Source organism: Aptenodytes patagonicus, chromosome 3, assembly GCF_965638725.1.
Source record: "Aptenodytes patagonicus chromosome 3, bAptPat1.pri.cur, whole genome shotgun sequence".
Lineage (NCBI taxonomy): Eukaryota > Metazoa > Chordata > Aves > Sphenisciformes > Spheniscidae > Aptenodytes > Aptenodytes patagonicus.
This window is the reverse complement of record NC_134951.1, coordinates 656,297-670,305: the sequence shown is the minus strand read 5'-3', so window position 1 is coordinate 670,305 and position 14,009 is coordinate 656,297. Positions and strand designations below refer to the sequence as shown.

At 45.7% G+C, this 14,009-nt stretch overlaps 1 protein-coding gene across 15 annotated transcripts in view; it reads left to right on the top strand.

Moving 5' to 3' along the window:
- Nucleotides 1-14,009, top strand: part of DTNB (dystrobrevin beta) — a 222,173-nt gene that overhangs the window by 160,532 nt on the left and 47,632 nt on the right. For 10 of the 15 annotated variants that reach the window (XM_076332465.1, XM_076332457.1, XM_076332463.1 and 7 more), the window contains one exon: nucleotides 2,854-2,874. The exons of the other annotated variants lie outside the window; for them this stretch is intronic. In XM_076332465.1, the coding sequence (XP_076188580.1) occupies nucleotides 2,854-2,874 (21 nt within the window). The remainder of the gene's footprint in view (nucleotides 1-2,853; nucleotides 2,875-14,009) is intronic. 15 annotated transcript variants of the gene reach the window in all.

Sequence of the window (14,009 nt, the reverse complement as noted above, 5' to 3'; positions counted from 1 at the left end):
AGTTGGCCTCAGAGCCGAGAAAGGCCCTCGACTATTTTGGTTGCTAGTGCAGAGGTGATCAAAGCCTCTGATTAGTGGTTAGTGTCCTGCTCTGATGTTTATTAGCCCGCACAGTGACCTACCCACGCCGTTGCAATTTAGAGTTAAGGTTGGGTTTTGCATCGAGTGCCCTTCCACATCCTATTGCTGACATGTGTTGACGCTCCTGTGAGGAGGTTTCACTTACAGGAATTTGTTGCTGGTTTTCCCCGAAGGAGGAGTTCTGGTCATTCAGCTCTTCAGTAAGTGCTGTCATCGGTATCTTCTGCTGTGTCGTCCCATGCACTTGTGAGACCCCAGCTGTATCTGTCCGGGTGAGCTCGTCAGTGCCAGACCGCGTTCCTTGGACAGGCACTTACCTGCCTGCTCTGCTGTTGGCGTGGTCGCAGACGTACCGTTGGGTCAGAGCTACCAGCGCTTTCCCAAACCACTTCCCACCACCACCCGGAGGTGTTCAGGTGCCCAGACCCGTTCCTGGGGCGCAGTTTGGATAAGGCCACCCCGACTGGGGTGATAAGGGGTTTTAATAGCATGGACGTGTGCAGATCGTGCCAGAGGACAGGCCCTTGCACAATTTCGTTTGATACTGTAGCCTCTGAGTCTGCAGGGCTGCTGCAGTGGCCACCGTAGGGCTCCCGTTGGCTGCTAATCTCTTGTCCTCCTGGCCGCTCCAGCCAGTCTTTAGTTAAGCAGACCAAGCCCCTTGCACGTGAGAGGCAGCCTGTCCGTCTGGGCTGAACGGTGGCCAGTGACCCATCAGTACTGTCGTCAGCGACTTTCTTCCAATATTTTTTTGTCTTCTTTTCCTCATCCAGGCCGTTGGCTTAGCTTTCCCTTTTTTCCACGAAGTCTTCTGTAATACACCTAGTGCCATTAGCTGGCACTCTTCTAATAAGTAGTCGGCAGTGATGATTGTCTGCCTTCTTGCAGGACTTTTGCTTTCAGCTAAACGGATATTCAGCAGACATATCCCATTTCACTTTTCCCATTTCCTCAATGGTAATTTCCTCACTAGCTGATTTGATGATTTATCTAATAACTGCGCAGTCCTTCCAGCAAAGCTCCACGCCTCCTGAGATTTTTTTTCACATCTGTAGTTAATGCTAAAGCCTCATTTTTCAAGCTAACAACTTTTTTTGTAGAGTGGAGATCATTTAAGATCTTTTCCCTGACCTGGCTTACCATCTGGTCCTGCGAGTCCCAGCGCCGGTAGGAGGAACTGGGAACATGTGGGAGTGTGGGGAGGGCAGCACTGGCCTCCGCAGCTGACGTTGAGCCGTGGCTCAGTGGGGCCATCCATACCCTACATCCGCCACCCCCGTGCCGAAATACACACCTGAAAGAACACCAAGTCTTGGGAGAAAAAACCGAAAGTATCTGCTCAGGAATGTGGAATGCTCTGCAGTCGTTCCCAGATATCTCTGTAGTGCCCTCGATGCACAGTCAGGAAACCATCTTTTAGTGCAGTGGTCAGTGAGAAGAAGCTGCTCTAAATTAAGGGACAGGTTCAGGTTAATCCTGCTCAGACGGGAAATAAATGAGGGAAGGTGGATAAATGAGTTCATGGATTTCAAGGCCAGAAGGAGCTTTTATTCCGTGAATTTTAATTCCATGACCTGAATTTCTGGGGAGACATGCTGACCAGTGGTCCTGCTGCCCTCTGCACTGGCAGTCCCTGCAAAGCCGCCGTGGGAGGGGACACACACTGTTACCCTGAAAAAGCTGTAACTGCTATTTCTGCATACATGAGAGTCATCAAAAACATGCTGCCAGCCTTTCTTTTAATGCACAGTGTTGCTACCTGCACCACAACTGCCGTGCCTCTCCACACAACCGAGCCCGCAGACAGAACAGCCCGCAGGACTCATAATGGTGGTTATATATGCGAGGACAAAATCTATGAAAACTTTTGAATTATGAAAGAAACTCTCAACTATGTGGTATTTTGCTCGTTCCCAGGAATGCTCATATAGTTGAAGTCAGAATGTGACCCCACTGCCCCAGCAGGATCACAGTGTATGTTTCTCTGCTTCAAAAGAGGATAAATTCATCCATATTTTGCCTTTTTTGGTCTTCCAAATTAGTAGTGATCCGCACTGACAAACGTTGCATTGCAGCAAAGGAAAATGTTTTCTCTGCATCTTTGTCCTTACTCCGCATCTTTGGTGCTTTTACCTCCCCTCCCATTCCAGACCCGCTTGCCCGCCGCTCGTTACTTTGCCCTTTTGAATCCCATCTGCAGAGGTCCCTGCAGGCCCGGTGGTAACGGGCACTCTCTGACCAAAAAGGTGATATCTTGCCTCTCAGGTTATGACAGTTTGGGTCTCTGTGGTGGCAGATTTGTGCACGCAGGGAACCGAATGCCGTGCAGCGGTTGCACACTCCAGATGGCGTTTCCAGACTTTAGAGGATGGTAGTCTGACATTGCTTGCCTTGAGGACAGCTAGGGAGGCATTTCTGAGTCCGGGGTAGGAAGAGAAGCCAGTAAAGGTTCTGCATAAAAGAAAAGATATCCATTGGATATCCTATCCTATATCCAAGATGTCCATACTGTGATATCCATCCCAACACTGAAGGCCATTTTAGACAAGAGTCTTCTTTTGAGAGTAGAACAAATGACACCTTTGCTTTCCCACCATGGCTCTTGTGTCTAACGTCCTTGTTTCCTTTCGTGTCTGCAGATGTTTCTACAATTTGCCATGCTCTGTTCTTCCATTGGGTCTGTTGTGCATTTTGTGTGTGTGTTTCCTTTTCATATGATAATTAATCTATCCTGTTTCTCTCTTCACCTTTTTCTTTTGCCAACATTTACAGGAAGAAGAGCAAAAGCAGGCAGTAAGTTGACTTCACTTTGTAGGTGATCTAACTCTTTTTTTCTTTCTGCATGAAAACAATTTTCTGTTAATTGGCTTGTGTGCAAATAAATCATGGGAACATGGGGTCTTTCTCACTTGTAAATTTGAAAGCAGCCTTTATCAGTTTCCAGTAGAGCATGTTTTTGTATATGTCCGTAAAGTTATTCCTCTCTCCTTTTCAAATTATGTTTATTGCCATGGGTACACAACCGGTGGCTGTATTCATTAGGTTTTTATGGAATTGTGCATGACCATCCAGGGTTGAAAATGTGGATTCTCAGCTGGCTTCATAATTTATTTTGTTGGAGATTCTTTGGAGTATTTTACATGCCAAGAAAGCTTTCTTGTCTCTTCAGGAATCCTTTAATTTGCCTCCTTGCCACATACAAGTCCATGCATGAAAACTAATTAATGACTTAATATTCTGGGCATGGATCCATATCATTCAGTCATGATATAGTCTCCTTGAATTAATCCCAGTATGCTCATTGTAAACAGGATGAGTAAACTAACAAGAGACAAGAATGCATTTGCTTTGTTACTGATTTTCATTTTCATTGCCCGCCTATTAAAATCTGAATCCTGTGTTAATTTCGGAATCCACTCCAGAGGGAGCCCTTTTGCTTTTCTCAGAAATAGCCAGATGTTCAATGTCTTCTCTCCGGCAGAACAAATTTTCAGCATATTCAAACATGGTTTTCTTTAGACACAAAGCTTTAATGAAGATTAATCCTGTGTTTCCCATTGTTGGGGGTTTTTTACATGTTGTTAATCAGATGATACACAAATTGGATATTGGATACATGAATTGGAAATTCTGGTGACTTATTTTTTGTAAGGAAATATATATTTCTGGGTAACTTCTATTGCTGAAATCGCTTCAGTGCTACATGTGCTGAAATTGGCTTTTGGTGACTCCTGGATGGCCTTTTATTAAAGTTCTGTCATCAATTTAAGAAGAAGATGGTGGTAAGTGTGCATCTTCTGTTGGAGCCCAGTTCATCTTTAGCTGATGCTGCCAGTGAAGATTTATCCCTGGGTTTGCTAAGGCACCTTGCAGAAATTTCTTGGCTTATGAAGGGACCAGATTGCAGCATGTGGCAGCAATCTTTAAGGAATTTCCTGGAGGAAGGAAAACAACCGAGACACCACCGTCCCTGTCCTCCAACTTCTAACTGTGCAAGTGGAATGCCATATCATATATCACTCTCTTACCCAGCATCATTGCTAGGAATAATCATCTGCGTGGAAATGCAGCATTATATTAGCTCATTTTTCCTGTGCTGTGCTGTTCATCTTGATTATGGATAAAGAAAAAGGGTAAATATGAGATCAAAGGAAGAATTTGCCCAATTTTACCTCCCTTCTTTCCCTGGAATACGATGTTAGTAGGAGGATAAGAGAACCAAAACTGACTGCTAAAATAATGTCAACACATTGTTTCACTGCCTAGTCCCATTCTGTTGGAATCGATGGTGAATGAGCAAAAAAGGATTTAAAACTCAAGAAGGCCGATTTTGACCAACCAAAGGACGCATTACTGACGTGTAAGAACTGAAACTTTACATCCTTACATTTGCATGGACTGAAGTAGCTTGACATTGCTCTCCTCTTGGCTATAAAGGTGCAGCCTGAAAAAGCTTCAAGTCCCAGGATACAATGCTCCACCTGGCTGAGAAACACACCGTCACAGAAATCACAGAATAGCTGAGGTGGGAAGACAGCTCTGGAGATCATCTAGTCCACCCCCCATGCTCAGAGCAGGGTCAGCTAGAGCAGGCTGCTCAGGAACTTGTCCCATCAGGTTTTGAGTATCTCCGAAGATGGAGATTCCACAACCTCAATGGGCAACTGGTTCTAGTGCTTCACCACCCTCTCCGTAAGGAAGTTTTTTCTTTATTTTTAAACAGAATTTCCTATATTTCCATTTGTGCCTATATTTCCATTCATTGCCTCTGGTCCTTTCACTGAATACCACAGAGAAGGGTCTGGCTCTGTTTTCTTTACTTTCTTCCACTAGGGCTTTGTATGCATTGATGAGATTCCCCTGTGCCTCCCCTTCTTGAAGCTAAACAGTCCCAGATCCTTCAGCCTCTCCTCATATGGTGGATACACTGGTTCCTTAATCATCTTTTTGGCTCTTCCTTGGACTTGCTGGATCCAGTCTTGCTCCAAATCTTTCTTGTACTGGGTTGTCTAGAACGGGATCGAACACTCCAGATGCAACCTCACCAGTGCTGAGCTGAGGGGAAGGATCACCTCCCTCGACCTGCTGCCAATGCTCTTCCCAGCACAGCCCAGGATGCTGTTGACTTTCTTTGCTGGAAGGGTACATTGCTGGCTCATGTTCAACTTCTTTGCAGGACCCCAGTGTTTTTTTCTGCCAAGCTGCTTTCCAGCCAGTCAGCCCCCAGAGTGCACTTGATGCACAGGGATATTCCTTCCCAGGAGCAGGACTTTGCACCCTGTGTTGAACTTGATGAGATCCCTATCTGCCCATTTCTCCAATGCTTCAAGGTCCCTCTGAATGGCAGCACAACCATCTGGTGTATCAACCACTCCTCCCAGTTTTGCATTGTCTGCAAACTTGTTGAGGGTGCATGCTGTCCTATCGTCTAGGTCATTACTGAAGTTGTTAAACAGTACTGACTCCAGTATCAAACCTTGAGGCACACCAGTGGTAACTGGCCTCCAGCTGGACTTCATGTGGCTGATAACAGCCCTACACATCACACACTGTATTGGTATCTGCACTATTCTGGAAGGGAGGTAATGGCATATCTCCAGCTTGAAGTCCAGAAGAATTCATTGGAGCATACACTGGCTTCCAGACGTCTTCAGGACATCATGGTCATCCATGTACTCCAATAACAGAAATACTTGAATAAAGGGCTGAATGTCTGTGACAGTTAAAGAAACGCAGCCAACTGAAGAACTTTAAAAATATTATCAAACATCCCTTTGTCCTTGAGAACCTTGAGAACCAGCTTTGGTGTCGTGTCTTCCCTCTACATGTGTATAAAACCCTACAGTAGCTGGGAAAGGGTACCAGTCTTCTGTGTGCTCAGCCAGCCCCATCCTCATGTCCGCGAGCATCTGACTAGGAAAAAGAAGTTAGAGGAGAAGAGCCTAGTCTGGTTAGTACCTCACAAAGATCTACGAACTAGTCCAGAAACAGCAGGACCACATATGGGAAAATGCGGAGCACCGTCTGGGTCCTGTGGAAGAGAAGGCCCAAGTGTCTTAGTGATCTGAAGTGATGATCCTCTCAACCCTTGACGAGATGGATTGATTATGTGGTGGCAACATGAATTTACGTGAAGGGTTAAGGTAAATGACAGGCAGGATAACAATGACTGATTCAGGACTGGCAGCACATCAGGAGCAGTAGCATCAGCATCCACGTTAGGAATTTCTGATTTCCCTTCACTGCTAAGGCTGTAAGTCCCATTCTGCCTTCTCCATATTGCTAGTAAGATTTACAGAGATGGGTCAAAGAGGATCAGCTTTCTTGGCTATGTTCAAGCAAGTTGCTTGGCAAGCAAAAAAGGCTTCCTGAACAAAAAGCCATCTCGTTCATTCTGCATTTAACTGAGACAACGTACACTGTATTCCAGGGGCTGAAGGTGTCCAGGTTAGCATGGCCATTTTGAATGGCTTGACTGTCATCATGAGCCAGCTTTCCACGTAGTGCAGCGAGACACTTAACCTGGTGGGGCAGTTTGTTCATGTATTTGCAGCCAGAACGATTGCTTGCCTAAGCACTGAGTAGAGATCTTTGCTGCTCCTGGGAGGCTAATGAGAAGTTACTTGGCTGCTGAGGTTACCACCAACTGCCTACAGAACGCTGTGATAACTGACTTTCATCTCCAGCAAACGACTAGGTGAGCACAGTGACATCTGAGAGACCAAACTCCAGTCACAAAAATGTCCTCAGAAGGCCTAGAAGCTACTGTGTCTCTTGGCCAGTCTTGGTCAGAAAATCATGGCAAGCTATAAGGAATTTCCATCAGGAAAGAGCCACTATTTCTGATCCTGCTATTTACAGGAAAGCCCAATAACTTCTGTGCCCCATGTTGAGAGCTGATCTCCTATCAAGATTTTGAAAGTTTCTGTACTGTCTTTCCCTTCGCAGGACTGTCCCTTGGAATCAGTGGGGCCAGTCCTGGTCACACCCTTGAGGAACAGTGCACTGTGTAGAGATACTATTCCAGTAATGGAGTATTAAGCCACATGGTATTCATAGTCCACCACACTATTCTCTACTACTGCTCAGATTGTTGTGTCCCAGCTAATAAAGATCTTTGCCAGCCTAGATCCTAATTTACAACAGGACCATTTTCATGTCACAGCTGGTGAGAGGCTTAAATAATCTGCTAAATATTAAAACCTCTTTGTTTTATAGGCAAATGAACAGCCATTGGAGATGTACTGTTCAATATTCAGAAAAATGTAAAAGGAATTCACGAAGATGTACATCACATGTATGATGTCTTTGGCATGTAGTACAATTCATATAACAAATCCAGAAGAGTGTCAAGCACTCATACTCCAACACAAGAGAACTTCTCTAATGCCAAACAGGCACAGAAATGGCTTCACAGCAGAGGAGCTCACATGGGAGTGTTTAAACACTGGAATGGAAATCTTTTCCTTTCAGAAGATGGTGGGAACCATACAACATAGCAGAGCAGACTGGGCTCATGAATTTTAAGGTTATGCTACCAATCAGAAAAAGTGGACACGCTCTCACCCAACAATCCTCATGAAGTCATGGAAAACATGGGAGGATTGCTTCTTAACCCCATGGAGAGGGAGTCAGGAGTTCCTCTCATCATTCAGATTCAGAGTATATAGATCATAGAATCATAGAATCATTAAGGTTGGAAAAGACCTCTAAGATCATCGAGTCCAACCGTCAACCCAACACCACCATGCCCACTAAACCATGTCCCTAAGTCCCTAAGACGCATCTACACGTCTTTTAAATACTTCCAGGGATGGTGACTCAACCACTTCCCTGGGCAGCCTGTTCCAATGTTTAACCACTCTTTCAGTAAAGACATTTTTTGATGATACCTTTCAGTCAGCTTGAGAAGTGCAAGGGCAGCAGTGCACATACCTTTAATGAGGTGAACCTTCTTAACCAACGGCTATAGCGAAGCTGAGCCCAGACAGCAAGCTAGGATGATACCTGCGTCCCGTCCCAAGAGATGTAGAAACCTGTGAGTGGGGAATTCCCAACCTTGAAGAGCCCTGTAACAGCTGAAGAAGTCTCATTGTGTTGATATCCGAATCTGAGACTGCTGTTCAGTTCTGCATCCATTTTTGCATCAGCCAAAGGTCCTGTACGCCTCTCCGGAGTGGATCATTGATGCATGTCTGGTTGACTCCCACCATCACGTACTGATGCATTTTAACAAAAATATGAAGAATTCCTCCTAATGCCTCAACACTGCAAATCACCTTCTCATACTGCATGGCCTCGTTCATCTGCAGGGTGTGCCTTTGGACTCTGTGCATGATTAGCAAACTCTCAGCATTGATGGTTTATGTCTTCCAGCCATATAGCTAACATGACCCAACTTGCTTGAATGACATTCATTTATACTAATAACTGAAAAATTTTTCTGAAATAAGTGGAAGACCACATTCTGGAGGGTAGGAGTGGACAGCCCAACTGGCATAATACAGAATAAGACAAAACTGCCTATTCAGGGTAAATTTAAGGAAAGGACCAAATTTGGTTACCCACCACGCTGGCAGCCTTAAATGCCTTCTCTGGTTAAGCTGACAAGTTTTGTAGCACGCAGGCTCTGTCTGTGCTAGTAAATGCACATGGAAAAACTCTCTGACACTGGGGGCAACTGGCATGAAGATGCATGCCTCCGTGCTGGCAGATTTGCTTAGCCTCCAAGACCTGGTGGCTGCATGCAGTGTTGGGAACGGTGTGCCTGGGAACTGCCAGGGAATGTCCTAGCTGAAATGTGTCACAACCGTGCCAGGGAGCGTTCTAACACCTAGATACTGTTCATTATCTTGTTCCAGTGCCAGAAACACTCCTGGGTATGGTTCAACTCACTAATATAGACAGGCATAGCTTTAGAATAAGCTTTGAGTTGGTGCCTCCTCACTAAGCCATGTTCATGGGCCTCCTGGAGGACATCAAACCTAGAAGGGCTCCTGAAAAAGCCATTTAGATGTTAAAGATTTAAGGTTGTGTAGGGAACCAGACCTCCGTACCTATGGAGTTTATCTGTCAGTAGACATTTTGGAAAGGAAGGCTGGGTCTGCGCTGACATCAGGTATTGGAGGTGAAGAAGACCTTACCCTGCTCTTTAGTTGGCAGCACTGCCCCTAGCAGATGACTTTTTCGGATATGAGGAGGAAGGCTTGGCAGGGAATAGCCATGGATACACATCAGGATTACTTTCTTGGATGTCTGTTTGCTCTGATGGATCACACTGTCCTGTGGTGGTTGGGTGTCAGGTAAGAGACAAATCCCTGAATAATGTGGTGGTGCTTCCTATCGTGATGGGATGAATGCACTGAAATGTAGACCGAGGTGTGGAGCTGATGTCTGCAGAAGTCCTGGTTTCTGTCTGAAGAGGAAGAAAATCCCTCTCCCCACACCAGCGGAGCATTAGCGAGTTTCTCCGGGCTCAGGCAGCCCTCCCCTGCCGCCTTTTGCCATCTGTGCCAAGCTCGGCGGGCAGAGCTAAGAGGATTGAGCATGGCTCGGTCAGCAGCAGAGGAAAGTGGGTTGCTGCTTGTCTTGCTAATGCTGTGTCTAGCGGACGGCGAAGGCCAAACGCTGTAGAAGTCTGCCAGAGCCTTACCGAACAAACGCAGACCTGCAGTGGTTGGGTCTGGTGGCTTGGCATAAACCTGCTGCTGGAGGGGATCAGTGAAGAGGTGCAAGAGCCTCTCCTGATGCTCGACTGGGGACTTGATGGCCTGTTGCTGTCAGTCCAGAGGGGACCTAGTCATTCTGTCCCGTTTTGGAGGGCACACAAACAGCACGAGGGAGTAAGTGCTGTCAAACACAAACTAAAACAGTAGAGAGCGCTTAGATGTTTTTAATCCTGAATTGTAGTAACCAGAGAAATTTTCCAAAATAGCAGTTGAGAAAGTTGTCGGGGAGAAGTGTGGTTTTTCCTGCTGTCCCATGAAGAGATAACAGCCATAAGGCAGAACGGTTTCTTCAGAGTCCCGCTCCATTCATGCCTTCCCTGAATCGCATTCCTCTGTACTTAATCACGTTTTGGATCGCACAGCTAGAAACAGGCAGGAGTTTGTTCAGTTTCTTGTCTTCCAAGTCTTGCCTTCGCTGAGAAAGACACGGGTGCCAAGTTCCAACTTCTAAGCCGCTACCATTTTTAACAAAGCTCTGTGCAAAAGCATTGCGGCTACACTTGCTTTTGACTTTGGGGAAAAATATGCTTATTCGTTCTAATGTACTTCAAAACCAGCTAAAGGGGTTGGGTTTATTTTCTAAACTGGTCCTCTGTCAAGAAGCCACCCGGCTTGAAAATTTTTCCATTTTTATCTTCTAGAGGTTTCTGTTTATTTGTATACTTGTTTGTTTTAATGCGCATTATTTGTGAAAAGAGGATTAGAAATGAAACGCTGTTAGAGCATTTACACCAGGACGCGCAGTACTCGCACGCAGCAGTTCCTATAGATTTGTTGTGGGTGGTTATAAGGAAAGTCAAGGCCTGGTCATGTGCCACGTGTGCTCAGAGGTGCTCCAAGAGCCCCGGGAGCTTATTTCTGTATTCAGAGTATTCTCCCCCTCCTTCTGATGTCCCATTTTGATGTTAATAAATTTGAAACACAGCGGCTGCAGGAGAGGAGCGTCCTTGCTTTGAGAAAGCAGGTTGTACACCCCTGGACATGGCAGCTCTGCTGTTCGCTGGCCGTGCAGCCGGCTGTGTAGTGGAAGGGAAGGTGCTGAGACGCGTTTCACTCGGGTGGAATGGCTGGTTCACACACGGCTTCGATTGCGGTTCCCACCTGCAGGCTCCTGGGTCGTTGCAGAAATTGTAGGACCATCCCATCCCAAAGAGACCCTTTGCCATGGGGAGTGGGGGCGAGGGGCACAGCTTTGGAGGGAGGTTGTATGTAGGAAAGTGTGTGAAAGCTGTATATAATCTATAACGTAGCGCCTGTTTGGTAGGTTTCTTCAGGATGGTTAAATACAGCCAGTTCTCCCTTATTTCTGCAGTGGACCCTGGGGTGCCCCAGGCACCAGAAGAACCCAGGTCTTATGATGGGGAGGTGGTGCGGAGGCAGCCTCACGTCCCAGCACTGTGCCAACCTCCCTAATGCAGGTCCAGCGCCCGTCCTGCCGGCCCCAGGACAACTCCAGCAGATCTGGTGGGGTGCTCCTGCACTCCCCAGGAAGCCCAGGGTCTCAGGGGCTCCTTTAGCACCAGCATAGCGCAGGAGCACAGAGCCAGCTCAGGCACCACGATGTGCCCCAGCAAATAAACGTGATTAGGGGAGCTGCTGCAGAAACTATGGCTTTGCTCAGACTTAGCGTGGGTCTGACCTGCTGGGACTAATAATCCCGTTAGACCTCAGCTGCTCGCTGCAGAACTGCAGGCGCCATCGCACAGCACCCAATTCTGGGAGCTCAGCACCGGGGCGCCCAGGCTGGACTCAACCAGAGTGAATCCGACAGCATCCGTTAACAGGGTCACCATGTCGTGCCAAAGCAGTAGTCAGCACGCAAGAGCATCCTGTCTTCAAGCCTGAACTTACGTTGGATGTAGAGGTGCATGGGAACAGTGCTCGAGCTAATCACCACCACCAGATCTGAGCTGTCTCTGCATCTTTGACATGAACAAGCTGTAGTCCGGATGATGCCCCAGAGACTGCAGAGTAAGAACAGTGTCTGAGAGGTGTCCGAGCATGGGCTGTCAGTTTGGGGTGTACTAACAACGGCTTTATTCTACAAGTCACTTATATGAGAAATTTTGCTTCTTGGCAGTTTAGTAATATGTTTCAGATACCCAGATATATTTGTCAAATGCCCAGGGTTCAGCTTTACAATAAGCTGTCTTTGACAGCAAAGCCGGCTTGAAACATTCCTTTTCCTGTGCCAGTATTCACTGCTCCAGCAATTAAGTTCATGCAGTTTTTGAGGGGCCATGGTACAAATCAGAGCACTGAAATTGTCCTACTTAAAAACAGCATTCCTAGAAAAAAGATGAAGCCAGAAGCTCTTGTAACTACACCTTCATTGATCTTTGAGAAATACCGATCCAAACTGGAAGAGGCTGGATGCCGTTCCCGAGATTGATCTTTTTGTGGCGATCATTTAAACTCCATGGCAGAAAATAGGTAGTGAGCACCTGTGGATCAGGGAAGGCGTAGCAGCAGGGACATGGTAAGGTACGTGTCCCTTTGGAGCGGTAAGAGAAAAGGATAGTTTGTGTAATGGCAGATCAAAAAGAAGGTTATAAAGGGTGACAAGCAATGTCTCTCCAGAGCCGGTGATTATTTAGAACCATGAATTCAGTGCTTAGGCTTATCCTGTAGGAATATTTCATTGGTCACCACCAAAGGTCTCATATGCAAGGTCAGAGTGGGGTTTTTTTGTTGAAGATATTCTCCCACTACGTGGGTGTTTCTCTCCTTTCTCACTTGTTCATGAGAATTCACTGTGGTGTGGTGGTGGTATTTTTCATTTCACATAGATGTTTCCACCACAGCATTTGTTGCCACATTTTGGGATAGATATTCATGAGCCTATAGATGTTGTGTTTCCGTTGTGGAGATATCATTAAGATGACTGGAGAGATGTACGACAAGGATTTGCATTTGTTTTGGCAAGAAGTAATTTCACTTGATGTTTGTTTAGTCCTTAAGAAATGTGATGCTGATGATGAGTTTGGCAAGACTAGAAGACAGAATTCGGGAACAATTTTTTTTACCGTATTTTCTTTGAGCATGGATTGTAACTGGTTAAATGATTATCCTATAGATTTTTTTCTTCACTTTGTAGTCAAGGACCTGCTCTAGTACGTAAATAAGCTTAAGTAAGTGCAGACAGTGCATGCACACTCCTCCTTCAGGATACAATCCAGCATAATGCTTAATTCTTTGCGATTACTAATTCCTTCTACTGTGCTGTAGCACTGGGTTGGCACCCAAATACAACTGATTGATGCCATAAATAGTGGATACGCTTAGCTTTTCCACAGCATTTTAATCTTAACCAAACTACACAGCCATACATTTTCACATCTTTCTGTATTCGATTGAGTGTGTCCATTTCAGAGATAGGGAAAACCGGTACTTTTAGACATTCAAGATTATCCAACAAGATGTTGATGAAATTCAAATGAGAGCTGTTGCCTGTATCTTGGCTGTCACTTGTAGAAAGGGTTGCTTCTCATACACAATCATGGAAAATATGGCAGAAGCCCATGTTGCAACTGCAGATGCTGTAACTTCATCCTGAAGGACTGCCTGCTCTACACCTTGCGGGAGTGCCGTCCACGTAGCTGACCTGCAGACATTCAGTAGGGTGAAAGGTGTATAATGCTGTTAATGCCCAGTAATTCAGTTGCAGAGAAATTAATATTAAACGTGTTGCTGTGTGTGCATCTGTTATACTTTCCCTCCTATCATTATCCAAGCCTAGAAGGGTAATCAAAGCCACATGAAGGACATCTGGATCCAGTGTTAGTTTATATGACACCTGGCCCTTATTAATAGTAATGAGGAAATGGCAGTTTGGGATTTCTTGACCTCACATGAAATTCATTTCACTGGGCAAAGGTTGCTAACAGACGGCAGTAATTTGGGGCTCATTTCATCATCTGTTACACAGACTTTATTGCTCCATTTTGGCCCTTTCCTTTGCAAGGAGCTATCCCTTTTTCCACCTCGTCTCTTTATAAGGGTTGTCTTTTTCAAAGGGAGTCCTGAAACATCTTGTTAAAGCATGTTACATGCAGCACAAGGGTTTAGGTATGGTCTGATACAACAAAATGATCCCTTTGAGCATAAATCACTCTTTTACTGTGTTGTAAACTTTTATCTTTTTGAAGTTGGTAGTTTCTTCTGGGTTATTGGCCTCTCTCCAATTTGTTTTTTAATTCC